Source organism: Carassius auratus, chromosome 7 (genome assembly GCF_003368295.1).
Source record: "Carassius auratus strain Wakin chromosome 7, ASM336829v1, whole genome shotgun sequence".
Taxonomy (NCBI): Eukaryota; Metazoa; Chordata; class Actinopteri; order Cypriniformes; family Cyprinidae; genus Carassius; species Carassius auratus.
This window is the reverse complement of record NC_039249.1, coordinates 19,002,647-19,019,355: the sequence shown is the minus strand read 5'-3', so window position 1 is coordinate 19,019,355 and position 16,709 is coordinate 19,002,647. Positions and strand designations below refer to the sequence as shown.

Genomic DNA, 16,709 nt, shown 5'->3' with positions numbered 1-16,709 from the left:
TATGATCAGAACTGACCTGTGACCCACCTGGTGTGTATGACTATTCTACACATTCCCTCACATGTGCATTCAGCACATGAGTTATCTATTTTCCGCAGGGGCACAAAGTGAATGCTGGATGATATCCTTTAGCTGATGATTGGAGATATGTCTGGAAGAGATGACAGCTCTCACTTCATCTGAGAGCTGGAAAAGAGTGAAAGAGTGCTCATGGCCAACGTCCTGTTAAGATGTGATTAGAAAGCTTGTCAGAAGTGAGGGGTATAGGCTACTCTAAAGAAGCATCATACTGCAAGAACTGAAGTGACAGTGAATTCTAGAGAGTGAAGACGGCATGTGTGTGTGAGCTTGCAACGAGAGAGAGAAACAAAGAGTGTTTGCACGATGCACAAGAGGATATAGAAATGCCACAGACGTGCTTTGTATTCAGTCTTCATAATCAGTGTCTGTGCATCCAGTGACATGGATGAGGAATTGCTCCTTTCTTTTACAAGTCTCTCGATGCTGTCAGAAATTATCACAAATAATTGTACACACAGGAAATTAAGAAATATGACACAAATGACAAATGCGTGCATATTATGAGGAGAAAAGATATTCAAGAGTGTCAAGGGAGGACTTAAGCAAACTCAGTGTGATTTACTAGGGCATTTAGTACATGCAGGAACATTTTGCCGGAAACACAAAGAGGAAAGGGAGGCATATGAATGTTTGGGGTATTTAATGTTACAATTGCTTGGGAAACATTGCTATTTGTATCAGAGGGTTTTTTTTTTTTTTCATGTGTTTATAGCTTATTATATTATTATGTCTGTCCCTTAGTGGCACATTTGAAATAACATTTTATATTTGCACAGAGAACAAGTCTGTTTTCCTTGTCGATAATATGCTAGGGAGTATTTTGTCTAAAATCCACTTTGCTTCTGGCTTGATATTCATAGTAATTTGTTGTGATGACAGCAAATCATTTTTCATTCCTTAAATATTGCAGCATTTTCATCATTCAAAGGCTTCCTGTACTCATCTCAATCTCTCCAAGCACTAGTGGAAAAAGCATCACTAGAGGAATACAGTAAATCAAATACTTTTTATTATAAAACTTTCAGTGAAAATATTAAATATCACACTTGCAGTGTGCTATTATGCGGAAAGCTCCTCTCCAGACAACACTGTAGCCCAGGAACTATTTTTGACATATAATAAATTACACACTTTTTCAATTCAGACAGTGATGAAAGACATTTGTACAACATACGTTACATCACAACAAGCCTAAACAATATACTTGTATGTTTGTTTGTGATTAGGAGCACTTTTTAAGTCAAAAACAATGAACAAATGAAACTAACTGAGTTCCAGACGTTATAAAACTATTATTTGAAAGTACTCTTTAAAATGGTTCAGGAAAAAAGGACAGGGCACCCTGCAGTGCAACATCTACTTTTAAAAGTGACCTTTTGAACTTATTAGTGTATGCAAATGTCCCTTCAAGGGGTTGGGGACTGTTAATGAAGTGTTCGGAATGAAATGAAGACAGAATGAGTGCTTCTGCTACACCACATGTGCCATCTGCTCCAATGTTTATTGTCAGAGCCGGACCGTCATACCTGAACCCTGGGAAAGGATTACTAAGGTGAGACTCCACAGAACAAAACAGTGGCCCAACAACTGCAGCAAACAGAAAGAGAGGAAGAGCACTAACAAAGTAAACTGAGATGAGGTCCCAAGTCCTGAGAGGCTTGGGTTTGTTAGCTTCTCCTCCTCCTGAACATGACACTCACTCCTGCACACTAATTGGTCCCTACAAAGTGACTGAGAGCAACCTACTCTACTCTCTCTGACACACATCTGGGACGAACTCAACCCTCTCGCACACCGCATGGGAGACAGCGCTGCATGAACCGCAGACAAATTTCACACACACATACTGGCAGTCATACACAAACTTTGTTCATCCGCCAATGGACCCATATATTTCAGCAGAAGCACTGATCTTCATTTATGATGAATCTATCTTGTCTGCTTTAGTCTTCTGTGGCAATCAGGTGGGATTGAGATTCAACCTTACAGGTTACACCAGCTTCACAGAGAAAACTGATGCATGGTAATGTGTATTAAAATCATAAGCCTGCATGCTCTCTTGACAGGAGGAAATGTTACTGTAGTTCATATATATACATATACATATAAGAACATAGTGTGTTTTCTTTTTTAATGAAGTAAACACATTAACTAATAAAATATATAAGTTGAATTATTTTGTGAAAAAAAAAAAAAAAAGATGATGGAATGAGAATGTGCGCTGCACTTCTTATTGCACCAAAAATACTGATTCAACACATTCACTGATTCAAACTAAAGCAGTCATGCAAAGCAGGCAGTATTGAGGTGTGGTCACAATTACCATTGTTCATCAAATTTCAGTCATTTCAATAGGAATCCATGTGATCAAGACTTTTGCACAGGGAAGAATGATTTCCCCGATCAGATTTTGTAATAGGTTCAAGTCGTACAACGTGGATTTGTTGCGTAAACAAATAAAGTTGCTTAGTTTGAAAGTTACTTCTGTGTGAGCTGTGCTTCATACATCACTACACTACTAACATTAGAAAATTGACAATTCTGATGCAAAATTTCACAAATGTGACCACACCTTTAGTCTAAATGATTACAGGCTGAAGAGCTGTTCACTGTGAAATGTTGTTTTTATCACAGTGGCTATAGATAAACTCTTCCTCCAACAAATGCTGAACAGTTATTTCTGAAGTTTGTCCTGCCCTTGGTTTCTTCTGATTGGTCCACTGTTTTGAAACTGACATTTATGAGCTGTGCCAAACATTCAACTTCTCTTAACTCGACACAAAAAAGCACTCACATGCAAGAGGTTAAAAAAGCATCAAGACACAAAGCAACGGACAAGCATCGAGAACATGTATACATTGATGAAATCATTAAAAAGCAGTGCAGTGGAACGCTGTGTGAATCATGCCTCAGTTCTGTATAAATTTGCTGGTGAACAGAGTCTCATGGGTTCACCTGGAGCTCAAAGACTTCTACAGTACTTCAGATGCACACAGTCACACCAATGTTCATCTGGTGGTCTTCAATGTAGCATACAAATGAACTGATGATGGAAGTCTCTTAATGGCTTTAACCTCTGGTCACGTCTCCAATCATAAAAGAACAAGCAGAGATATTTACAATATAAATGTTCTGCAGATTGGTTATTGAAGAACCACAATTCTAGGTATGATACACCACAGATGAAGCCAGATCCAGGCGCAGTTTTCCAACGTGCAGAGTTCCTCGAGTTCCTTGGATTCCAGTCTCTCATTATCTCTCAAGACATGGTCCAGTGGAATGTCTCTTTACCACATCTCGCAAATATCAACTTTGTCCATAGTGGTTATCTGTATGACAATGATTTTCAGATCTCAGAGTCAGTGAGGAGGTTCATGGGAAGATCTTCTGCTCTACTGTCTTTTGGCAGAACAGGACTTGCAGCATTGTTGACCATAGAATTTGTGATTGCAAACGCCATGCTGAGGCACCAGATGACACCAGCTGAAGAAGTCAATGCAAGGCTGGTCTTCTGTTAATGGAAAGACACATAATGACTATTATTTATTCTTACCCTTAAAAACAACAGTGCTAACACAAACATTCAGTGTTTTTGTAAGTGTTGTTTACTCTGAATAGAGACATTGTGGGGATGTTGCAAAGCACTTGGAAATATTGCACCAGCATACCGATAAGGACCTGACCTGCGCTCTGAAGACCCTCACACTCCGTTCTCCCATGAGAATAAACAATTATACACACACAAACACACACTTCTGTTCTTTGTGGAGGAAAGATCTTTATGTTTTCATTAACATTATAATTAAGCTGTGTACAGTACATGACGATTATGATTCGTTCATTTAAATGATTTTGTTTAAATGCTGTTTTATAACAAAGTTCGGGAGGAACAGTCGCAGTTCATTAACCTGATTAACACAAGTGGAGACCAATCAGTAATCAACTCATGACAAGGTATAAATAACAGCAGAACCTATCTCTGTTCATTGACAGTTTCAGCATCCCGGTTCGCGCTGTCTGTCATCTTATCACAGACGAAATCTTCCTTCCAACAAGGAGACCCATACCGGTGATTTTTCAGATATGCTACTTTGCTGACCATGATCATTAAACACGGCCGTTGAGCACCATCAAACGTCATCCCGACAGCTGCTCTTCGTGCCAAGCCACACGTCGTGGCCAAAAGACCGTGCAAAGTTCAAGCTTGCTTCGCTTGACACCACAATTGATCCGATCAAGACCGGGCTCTCTTTGAGCGCTGGAATCGCAGCACCAGCAGGCATTCAACCAGCCCGCTCCTCAGTTCTTACTGCAGCAAGCCTCTTTCACTTCCCGCAGCGGCTCAGCCTTTCACCGCGGCTTTTTCCGGCCGAGGCGAAGTTTGAGGCCGCCTCCTGCGTCATAAATCAATACATTTTCAGATGAAGACGGTAAATACAGGTTTGCGGCCAGAAGTAGTGCGAGAGCCGCGTGGAGTTCCGATCACATATGTATGTGGAAATTCAGATCCAAATTGAGCCTCGGATGCGTTCAAATATTTAAACTTCTGGACCAGGCCGTGTGCAAACGCCCGACCGGATGTGATCTTTCGGTGCGAGGTCAGAATTACCTATATTTTGTTAACCTTGACATTATTCTTCAACATCATTATGTAAAATGGTGGTTCATAATAATTATGGCAGAAATAATTATTAAACCATTATTTACGTGATTAGCCCCATAAAACCTGCTGTTTTTATTTAGGGGGTAATCTGATTTGTGACGATGTATTCATACATTATACATTATATTCATTCAAATTATTAACTTTACCATGGTGAACATGTCAAGGTAACAGTTAGGGCTACTGCACGACCAGTTTGAAAGTTAAGCACGCCTGCCGCGAGAGGGAGAAATGCGACAATCGTGTACAAATGTCGCGTGCCGTGGAAAGGAGGCTTAAAGTTTGTTAAATCAGGCCATGAGGTAGTCATCATCCACACTGAAATGTCCAAAGATATCATCTGCCTTACCGTGCATGTTTAAACCTCACTGAGGTTTTACAGACAAGTTTCATGCAATTATTCTGGCAGGACCAATTTTCTTGGGGACATATTTCACCATCTACTGGCGTGATCATTATACCCTCGTTTTGCCGCAGGACAGCAGTGTGAGTAAATTCTGAGTTTTTCTAGGACCGTAATATGAAAGCATGCAAGTAAATATCGTTAGAACTGCTTGTAAGTGAATAGCACATAACTGCAATTAACGTTATTGCCATAATCGTGTCTATGGTATGTTTTACAGACATAATGATTTTCATTGCATAATGATTCCCATAGTTTTCAGAAGCCTCTGTTTCCACAGTCTATACTACAACGTGAAACCAGTGTTCCAGATGTATCCATTAGTGCTAGTGATGTGTCGTTCGTAAACGAATCGTTCTTTTTGAACGAATCTTTTAGGTGAACGAATCTTTTAGGCGAACAAATCGTTCATGTTATCCACGGACTCATATTTCTCGTTCAGTAAAGTTCCTCCCTTCATAGCAGCGCGGCGCTTTAAGCAGCGCATGCGCAGCTCAGTGAACCGGGTAACAACCGTTTCATCCTGTCAAAGAATTACTCAACATCGAGGCGATAGCCTTCGAGTATGAGATGTGACAGAGTATGTGATTTGTTGAATGTAGTAACGAATACGCCCTTCAATGAACGAGTTTCATATGAGTCTGATCTAGAGATCTTATCGTTCGTGAGTGAAATGACTGAACTGGCACACTTGTCATTCGTGAACGAACTGAATGAACGGATACATGTCGTTTGTGAACTAAATGAACTGGCACATAGCTTATCTTGTTCGCGAACAAAATGAATTAGAGTAAACTGGGTTAATCTGCTATTTTAGCATGTCAATCTCGAAAATGCAAAGCGCAGTTATAGGTACAGTACTGTGCACATACGCTCGTTTTGATATTTAGCAACTCCACGTTTAATCCATAGACCGTAAAAGAAAGGTTAATCCCCGATTTATGGATGTGAGTATATAATATACAAACTGTCTGACCAAACAATTAAAATGCTAAATAGGCAAGAAACCCTGTGCTTTGTTCATCTGAACAACTCAATTAGACTTCCTATATTGAACGCGATTATACACACATTTTAATAAAGCCAGATCAGTTTTTGTAACAAGTGAATGCGTTCGTTGACGTAAGACATAACACATAATACATTCTTTTGCCACCTGCTGGCATATTCTGTGTAAAGCGAAGAAATTATCTCCGAACTAATCATTTTGTTGAATGAACCAAAAATGAACGAATCTCTAGAAAGAATCATAATTTCCACCACTAATTAGTGCTGCAACGACGCGTCGACATCATCGCTTACGTCGAGAAAAAAAAAAAAAAAAAAAAAAAAAAAAATACGTTGACGCGCGTGCAATGCGTGGACGCGTCACACTGTTTACATCTCGCATAATGGCATACAGTGAATGAAGAAGTTGCATTCTATCACAAACCGAGACCACTGTTATTAAAAGTATGAGAATACTTTAAACAGAGGACAAATAAAACGTCTCTTTGTTCCCTTTGCAAACCGATATGGTGTACCACGGCAGCACAACTGCGATGAGCGAGCACCTCAGAGGAACATCTAGGCGCTCTCGGGTGTCTCCATGCAATTTAACTGGTTACCCCGTGATCTGGTGACCAACTTCCTGGTTCAGGTCTGATATTCTTGCGCTGCGGCATTCTGAAAAGTTGAGATGTTTTCAACTCTATGCGGAGCGGACGCGCCTGAGAAGGAAAAAAAAAAAAAAAAAAAAAAAAAAAAAAAAAGACGTGATGGGTGAACGGCCCCTTAAAAGACAGCGCGCCACGAGACAACAGTCACAAACCACCGAGCTACCCAGAATCAGCTCCAGATCTCTGGAAACCATGCTAAACCTTGCAGAACCATAACTACATTCTATGGTCATGATGCTAAAGAACATTTCAAGACGTCTCAGACAACGGTAAATTTATGGCTACCGTGGTTTAATTATAAATGCTGTCATAAACTCATATTTACAATAGTAAAATAATTTTTTGCCTCTTATTTTATACTGTAAAAAAAAAAAAAAAAAAAAAAAAAAAAAACTTCCTCCACATTGGTTGAAAATGAACAAAGGTTGAAAATGTTACTAACCTGCCTACTCTTCCCACAGTCAAGGAGGGGGAACCCAGGGCCCAGTGGTTAGAGAGTGGACTCCTAACCCTAGGGTTGTGGGTTCGAGTCACGGCCCGGCCATGCCATGACTGAGGTGTCCTTGAGCAGGGCACCGAACCCCCAACTGCACCCTGGGCACCGCAGCATAAATGGTTGCCCACTGCTCCGGGTGTGCGTTCACGGTGTGTGCGCGTTCACTGCCGTGTGTGCACTTGGATGGGTTAAATGCAGAGCTGCTTCCACAGGAGCCTTTTCCATATCTCCCCATTGCCGCAGCAGTGCCTGCTCCCGCAGGAGCCTTTTCCGTATCTCCTCACTGCCGCAGCAGTGTCTGCTCCCGCAGGAGCCCCTTTCGTATCTCCTCACTGCCGCAGCAGTGTCTGCTCCCGCAGGAGCCCCTTTTGTATCTCCTCACTGCCGCAGTAGTGTCTGCTCCCGCAGGAGCCCCTTTCATATCTCCTCACTGCCGCAGCAGTGTCTGCTCCCGCAGGAGCCTTTTCTGTACCTCCCCCAGATACACAAAAAAAAAAAAAAATAAATAAATAAATTAAAAAAAAAAAAAAAAAAGTCATCATGTTAAGCCATTTCACTGAAATAAGCTGTTCAGTTTTCACAATAAGCGACGTGAATTTCAACAAGGGTTTATGATCAGCTTTGATGCCCCACATTCCCAGTCGCATTAGCCTCTGCACAATACGCCGTTTTCAAACATAATAAAAAAAAAAATTTAATTTAAAAGTCTCTCAGCAGACGCAGTAAATATTTATCCGTTTCCACTGCCCGTCCAGCGAGCACCAGTCTCTCAGCGGACGCAGTAAATATTTATTCGTTTCCACTGTCCGTCCAGCGAGCACCAGTCTCTCAGCGGACGCAGTAAATATAATTTGTTTCCACTGCCCGTCCAGCGAGCACCAGTCTCTCAGCGGACGCAGTAAATATTTATTTGTTTCCACTGCCCGTCCAGCGAGCACCAGTCTCTCAGCGGACGCAGTAAATATTTATTCGTTTCCACTGCCCGTCCAGCGAGCACCAGTCTCTCAGCGGACGCAGTAAATATTTATTCGTTTCCACTGCCCGTCCAGCGAGCACCAGTCTCTCAGCGGACGCAGTAAATATTTATTCGTTTCCACTGCCCGTCCAGCGAGCACCAGTCTCTCAGCGGACGCAGTAAATATTTATCCGTTTCCACTGCCCGTCCAGCGAGCACGAGTCTCTCAACGGACGCAGTAAATATTTATCCGTTTCCACTGTCCGTCCAGCGAGCACCAGTCTCTCAGCGGACGCAGTAAATATTTATTCGTTTCCACTGCCCGCCCAGCGAGCACGAGTCTCTCAACGGACGCAGTAAATATTTATTCGTTTCCACTGCCCGTCCAGCGAGCACCAGTCTCTCAGCGGACGCAGTAAATATTTATTCGTTTCCACTGCCCGTCCAGCGAGCACGAGTCTCTCAGCGGACGCAGTAAATATTTATTCGTTTCCACTGCCCGTCCAGCGAGCACGAGTCTCTCAGCGGACGCAGTAAATATTTATTCGTTTCCACTGCCCGTCCAGCGAGCACGAGTCTCTCAGCGGACGCAGTAAATATTTATCCGTTTCCTCCGTCCGTCCAGCGAGAACGAGTCTCTCAGCGGACGCAGTAAATATTTATTTGTTTCCACTGCCCGTCCAGTGAGCACCAGTCTCTCAGCGGACGCAGTAAATATTTATCCGTTTCCACCGTCCGTCCAGCGAGCACGAGTCTCTCAACGGACGCAGTAAATATAATTTGTTTCCACTGTCCGTCCAGCGAGCACCAGTCTCTCAGCGGACGCAGTAAATATTTATCCGTTTCCACTGCCCGTCCAGCGAGCACCAGTCTCTCAGCGGACGCAGTAAGTCCATCCAGCGAGCACTAGTCTCTCAGCGGACGCAGTAAATATTTATCCGTTCCACTGTCCGTCCAGCGAGCACTAGTATATTTATCCGTTTCCACTGTCCGTCCAGCGAGCACTAGTCTCTCAGCGGACGCAGTAAATATTCATCCGTTTCCACTTTCCGTCCAGTGAGCATGAGTCTCTCAGCGGACGCAGTAAATATTTATTCGTTTCCACTGTCCGTCCAGCGAGCATGAGTCTCTCAGCGGACGCAGTAAATATTTATTCGTTTCCACTGTCCGTCCAGCGAGCATGAGTCTCTCAGCGGACGCAGTAAATATTTATTCGTTTCCACTGTCCGTCCAGCAAGCACGAGTCTCTCAGCGGACGCAGTAAATATTTATTTGTTTCCACTGTCCGTCCAGCGAGCATGAGTCTCTCAGCGGACGCAGTAAATATTTATTCGTTTCCACTGTCCGTCCAGCGAGCACCAGTCTCTCAGCGGACGCAGTAAATATTTATTCATTCCACTGTCCGTCCAGCGAGCCTCAGTCTCCCAGCGGACCCAGTAAATATCTATTTTTCATTATTATTTTTCTTTCCTCTGTCTGTCCAGCGAGCCTCAGCCTCCCAGCGGACACAGAAAATACCTATTTGTCTTCTCTATCAGTCCGCGAGCACTAGTCTCACAGCGGACTCAATAACATCTATTTTTCCACTGTTTGTCCAGCGAGCACTAGTCTCGCAGTGGATGCAGAAATATCCATTGATTTCCCTGTCCGTCCAGCGATACGCTAGTCCATTGTCCATTGGGCCTCAGTCTCCAAGGGGACACCGTAAATTCATATTTTTTCCTCTGCCTGTCCAGCGAGCACTAGTCCCTCAGCGGACGCAGTATGCATCCATCTCTTCCTGTTCTTCGTCCAGCAAGCCCAGTCTTCCAGCGGACGCAGGGACATAATTCGTCTCCCATATGTGTCCAGCGAGCCTCAGTCTCCCAGCGGACGCAGTAATATCTATTGGTTTCCTCTGTCTGTCCAACGAGCACTAGTGTCCCAGCGGACGCGGTAAATACCTATTCATTCCTCTACCCGTCCAGCGAGCCTCAGTCTCCCAGTGGACGCAGTATGCATCCATCTCTTTCTGTTCTTCATCCAGCGAGCCAGTCTTCCAGCGGATGCAGGAATATAATTTGTTTCCTCTATCTGTCCAGCGAGCCTCAGCCTCCCAGCGGATACATTACGCATCTAGTCAATATATCATTACACCTCGCAGGCAGACGGTGGAGCCCGTCTTCCCTACAGACGTCTTTCCGTCTGCCTGCTCCTCTACTTCTGCCAGAGGCAATGCAAGATCTCCTGGTCAAACGACCATACTTCTAAAAAACGTCAGCCCGCCAAATCTCTGCGTTTTGGGGGGTTCGTAGTCTGGCGGCTGTCCTTTTGCTCTCTTGTTTTTGGGGGGAGTACTCTGGGTTCGGGCCACATCCCGAGCTCGGAGCCCTCCACCCGGACAGCACGCCAAATACGCATAAACTTACGGTATTAATATACGTAGATGTGAACTCGTGAAATGCTGTTTTATAACAAAGTTCGGGAGGAACAGTCGCAGTTCATTAACCTGATTAACACAAGTGGAGACCAATCAGTAATCAACTCATGACAAGGTATAAATAACAGCAGAACCTATCTCTGTTCATTGACAGTTTCAGCATCCCTCCTCCACCCCATTTCTCCTCACTTATAGATCCATCTACTCTTACCACAACCGGGGGGAGTACTCTGGGTTCGGGCCACATCCCGAGCTCGGAGCCCTCCACCCGGACAGCACGCCAAATACGCATAAACTTACGGTATTAATATACGTAGATGTGAACTCGTGAATCACACAATGTATTTCAGTTTCTTATTTCAATCACGGCAGACAGTCATTTGACCTACCAATGTGGTTCCAAATCAACAAGAAAAAAGGGCATTGTTTTTCCCACTACATAATGAATAAGTGTAAACACCACTGATGTTTATCAAGCTTGATAATTGCATACGATGCATATGTAAACAAAGCAACAACAACAATTAACATTGTGGCTGTGGGAAATATGCATGCATTTATGCAACTGGCAGATGCTTTATCTAAAGCAATATATTTTATCAGTATATGTTTCCTGAGAATCCAACCCATGACATTACTAACTTCATGCTCCACCAGCTGAGCTACCGAACAAGATATGAGAGTTCATAACAAATCAACACTCAGTAGAATGTCATAACCAATGAACATTCCGGGGAAAGCCCATTCAGGCATTACAGGTACTGTTGAGTGAGATAAGAGTTAAAGTAAAAAGTTGGAATGGTGTAGTGTTCGATACTCAGGGATTGCAACCAAGTTGCTGGTTTGATCCATGAGCTAACAATTAGTTTCCTGGTTGTGTTCTACATTTCACTTCTTATTGTGATGACAGTCTGGTCATGCAGATTTATGTACAACTTGGAGAAGATCAGGCCTTTCATACTTGAATCTGAAGCACAACTCCTTATCTGAACTCTTTTAACCTCTAGATTGTAAAGCTTTACTGGCTGACTGCTCCACATGCCTAACAAAACCTCTGCAAATGATTCAGAATACAGCTCACACTTCACTTCTCTTTGTCTTGTTCAATGGCAGCCCATTTCAGCGCAAGACACTGATAACTACACAAAAAAAAATTATCTCAATTTCACTTTCTTCTTGGTTCTGTTCTGAAGTTTGTATTGAAGCACATCTCATTTTAATACCTCTTTAGGATAAATTGATATGTATTACTGCCTACAGCACCAGAGTCTTGGGTTTGATTTTCAGGAAGACCCAAAAAGATAACACACTAACTGTAATTAAATATATACACTAAAGTCCAAATATTTAGGGTCAGAATCATTCTGAAATCATTCTAATAGGCTAATTTAGTGCTTAAGAAAGCACTTTTTTGTATCAGCTGTGCTTTTTAATGGTTCTGTGAAAACTAAGACAATTGTTTAGGGTTCTTTAATAAAAATAAAAATAAAAACTTTAAAATAGAATTAAAAAAACAGAAATGTTATTATACTGTAACTAATAATGTCTTTACTGTCACTTTTGAGCAATAGATTATTAATTTCTTAAAGCCTTACTGACCTCAAACATTTGAACGATAGTGTACATTGGATTTAAGTGTCTTCTAAATCAATAAATGAGCATTTAAAGGTAACCAGCTTGTACCTTTAAGTGTAGGTGAGGGAGGTTGGACAGGAACTAGGATTGGACCAGGACAGAAATGTGTATTGCAGGCCCGTGAGCTTATGGGTCTCTGATGAGGTAAACAGCCCACTGACAAACGCCCTTGTCTCAGACACTGAACGCTACGTGTCTGCACCCCACCACCACAGGACACCGTGCACTGAAAGACACACATACAGGGCAGTCAGATTAGATTTCTAGCAGAATAGAAACAGAACAGAACAGAACTCTGATTGGTTGTGATAAGCAAGATGTTCATACCTGCAGCCAAGGAGAGGAGTACCAGCCCAGAGTCACAGAAGTGCCACCCCTGTCTGGGCCAGGTTGGAGGAGCTGGGGAGGTGGGGGCTCTGGACAGGGGCCATTATTACAAGCTTGTTCAAGGTCCGCTTGGTGCTTGCGGAGGTTTCTGCACCTCCTTGCCGGGAACTCTGTATAGCCTCCGTGGGAGTCTTTCTCCCCACATTGCAGCTCTCTTCTCTTTACTCCTGCTCCACAGGAGGCTGAACACTGCATTAAATAACCAGACAATCAGATGATAAGGTAGTTAAATAAATATATACACACACAAATATTCCTGACACCCTCACTACAAGATCAACTCGTTCCTCCATAGCAGCGGGTTAACAATGCTGCTAGTCTGTAGGAGAGAGATGCTGAAGTACAAATGCAGAATGGACAGTGCCACTTAGCCGTCTGGAATCAAATGCTTGTTTCTGAATAAACATCACACGACTGGAATACACTAAACTTTTTAAATCTAAAGGGATTTTTAAAAACTAGGAATCAAACACTTGCTGACTTTGTAAATGGCTGTAGAGGTAAAAGTGCTCATCATACGACTGAGGATCAAAACATTTCAGACTTTCCAGTCAATTCGAACACAACAAACTCATGCAGATACATTCACCTCCTCACTATGACTTATCACTAAATGAAAAAACTAAAATCGGCTCACAACATCAAATTATAGGCTGAAGCTATAAAATCTGAGCCAGAAAATCGCTAATGAGATTTTTCAGTGAAATCTCTCAATTTAAATCTGTAGACTGGCTCTCACTTTTGGTAACTATAGTGTCAACCAATTAAACTGCAAATCAGGCAAAGGTTCTATATTCTAGCAATGTGTTCTGTCATACAGTCATACAAACACACTTGAAGCAAAATTGAAGAACCAACTGGTGTGATGTCATTTAGAAAAAAAAATCTGACCAAAATTAAGTTTGTTTGGCATTCATTTTCAGGAATTCAAATCAGCTTGTAGTAAACACTTTGAAACTGCTAGTAAACGATCTCAAACTATAATTGGTCAATTAGTGATTATAAAATAGGCAGCTGTGCTCTCACGCTCCGACTACTTTAACATGGACAACTTTTCTAGGTAATTTCTTCTGATGAGCTCATCAAGGTCAGTCACAAGTAAAAACATGAATGCACTACTGCTTTAAGTAGTATTTCTAATTGAAAGCAATGTTTGTTTGTTTGTTTTCTGGTAAAGCTACTAAAACTATTGTGTAAAGTACTTATATAAATGTGGCATGACTTGACTGGAATTGCATAGCTTCTTCAAACATATACACATTGGTAAGATCAGATGTTTTCTCACCGCTGTCATTTTTTACATCTTTGACATTTTTTTATTTTGATGAAATCATACAGCACATGTTTACATGTAATAATTGGTATATTCAATAACAGTATATCGCTACAAAAGTAATTCAAACATTTTTTTTTTTTTACCCGTAAAGTGTTAGTTCACCCCAAAATGAAAATTTTCTTATTAATTACTCTCCCTCATACCGTTCCAAACCTATAAGACCTTCATTCATCCTAAACAGCAACGCAACTGAAATGTTCTCATGTCCAGAAACATAGTAAGGACATCGGTAAAACAGTCCATGTGACATCAGTGGCTCAACTTAAATTTTGCGAAGCTACAAGAATACTTTTTATGCGCAAAGAAAACAAAAATAATGTCTTTTTTCAACAATTCTTGTCCCCAGAGTTACCATCTTAAGCCATTTTGGAGAGTATCACAATGCATACGCACACTTTCCCCTAAGCATAAACAACGCTGATTACATTGATTATGCTCTTGGGTAATCTCCAAAATGGCGGAAGACAGAATCTCAGGGAAGAAGAATTGTTGAATAAATTTACACAAATTTTGTTTTCTTTGTGCACAAAATAAATATTCTCACTACTTCACAAAATTGAAGTTAAGCCTCTGATGTCACAAGGGCCGGATTACTCATGTCCTTAGTACGCTTCCCGACCTAGGAACATTACAGTTGCGTTGCTGTATATGGGAGGGTCAGAGAGATTTCATCAAAAATATCTTAAAAAATCTCATTTTAGGGTGAACTAACCTTTTAAAGTGAATAAATAAATTAAAAAACAATGCCATGATCTTGGCCATGGCTTCAGTGGGTTGTGTGCTGCCTGGAAATGGATAGCATTGTTATCGCATAGCATAAGTTAGCATTGTGAGATTTCCATGTTAATGTCTCTTTAATATGCACATGAATGATTTCTTCATTTGGGCTAAATGGGTGAATATATGCATATGCTACATATGTACTGTTTGTGTGAATGCTTCTACATAACCTTTGATATTCCTATGAGGGGCCTTACCTCTCCCCAGGCGGTAGTTATCCACTGAAGACGCTCATTCTTGGGGCATCGGCTCAGCACACAGGTCTCCTGGGCTTTGGGCTTTAGGTGTAATTTACACATGCTGTCAGGAACCACCACAGCCCTAGCACCTGGATCGGTGCTCCTGCAGAAAACACTGCGTTTCTTCAACCCTCGCCCACAGGTCTTAGAGCACTAGAGAGAAGAAAAGAAAGAAAGACAAACACGGAGAGAGAGAGTTACTCTCATGTGGTCTTTGGGCGATGTTAGTTTAAATAGTGTAAAGGTCACAGTGGCATACAGTTCACCTCAAACAACAGTTGATATGAACTCTGGAGACAGGCGGTGCGAACTCAACCTGACCTTTAGGAGGAATTCAGTCAATATCAACTACTACTGCAAAATCTTCTCAAAGATTTATGATTTAACATATTTCATTAGATTACACTGAAAAAAAAAAGGTTCAAGAATTCAGCATTGCTGCTAATGATGAAATAAACTCTGGCAACATGTTTCAACATTCTATTTGTGTGTATTTGGAAACTTAAAGTTAAAGTTATTACAAAACATTAGATTAAACCATGTGTGAAGTAGTCATTTGTCTAAAGTTACACTTTCCCAAATCACTCAAGTTTCAGAGAGGACATTTTTAGAAGTCCAATATATGCAGAACAGAGTCTTAATGAGAGCAATGCAACAGTAAGACAGATGGAGCACAATGTGCCACATGTGCATTAACAGCAGGGGGCAGTAGTGTTTCAGCATTTCCATTGTGTTTTTCTGGGCATCTCAAACCTTCACCTCATATTTCGGTCACTTTCAAAATTTGATACGCCTGTGTTGTCATTTAGGGAAAGATTTCTATAGCAGAATTTCAGAAACATGTTCTGGGCATGCTTAGACAACTAAACTTTATGTTTTGATTATTTACACAAGGGCAAGAAAAAGAACAGGAACAAAAGCTAAAATTGCCCTTTTTTAGCCTCATGGAAGGAAAGAGAGTTAGCTTACATTAGGTTTATTGTACATGAGGGTGACTTGAAGTTCATTTTAAAATTTGAAAGACATATTTTACATTATTTCTGTAACTATCAAGAAGGATGTAACATTTTAAAGTGAGACAAACCAATCAATACCACAATACAAAATGCACTGCTAGAGCTCTTAAGGACCTGGCTTTTATTATTGTGGGATTTTACTAAAGAACAGAAAAGAATCTGCATGAAATACCTGACTTTAAACGTTGGGATCAGTATAATTTTTATTGTATTTAGAAAGAAATCAGTTATTCTTACAAAGGCCACGTTTATTTGTTGAAAACTATAGTAAAAAGAGTAATATTGTGAAATATTATTACAACTTAAAAACAAAACAAACAAAAAAACTCTCTTTAAATGTATTTAAAATGTATTACTGTGATGGCAAAGCTGAATTGTCAGAAGATATTATTTCAGTCTTCCTTGTCGCACGATACTTTAGAAATTATTAAAATATCCTGATTTGCAAATCAAGAAATCACATAATTCTTCTTATTATCTGTGTTAAACCTTGAGTGGTATTTGGTACATATTTGTGTCCATATGTGAATTTCGAGGATCCTTTGGTGAAGAGAATGTTCAAAAAGACAAATTATTTGAAATAGTAAAGACATTATAATAATGTTGCAAAAGATGTTATGTAGGTTGCATGTTTCTGTAAA

General features: G+C 41.1%; 1 protein-coding gene across 3 annotated transcripts in view; it reads right to left on the bottom strand.

Moving 5' to 3' along the window:
• Positions 1-1,068: 1,068 nt before the first annotated feature.
• LOC113106185 (A disintegrin and metalloproteinase with thrombospondin motifs 18-like) overlaps positions 1,069-16,709 on the bottom strand; it is a 68,954-nt gene continuing 53,313 nt past the window's right edge. For all 3 annotated transcript variants that reach the window (XM_026267858.1, XM_026267860.1, XM_026267861.1), the window contains 4 exons: positions 15,011-15,205; positions 12,638-12,886; positions 12,359-12,536; positions 1,069-3,592 (listed from right to left, as the gene is read on the bottom strand). In XM_026267858.1, the coding sequence (XP_026123643.1) occupies positions 3,474-3,592; positions 12,359-12,536; positions 12,638-12,886; positions 15,011-15,205 (741 nt within the window). In that variant the 3' untranslated portion in view covers positions 1,069-3,473. The remainder of the gene's footprint in view (positions 3,593-12,358; positions 12,537-12,637; positions 12,887-15,010; positions 15,206-16,709) is intronic.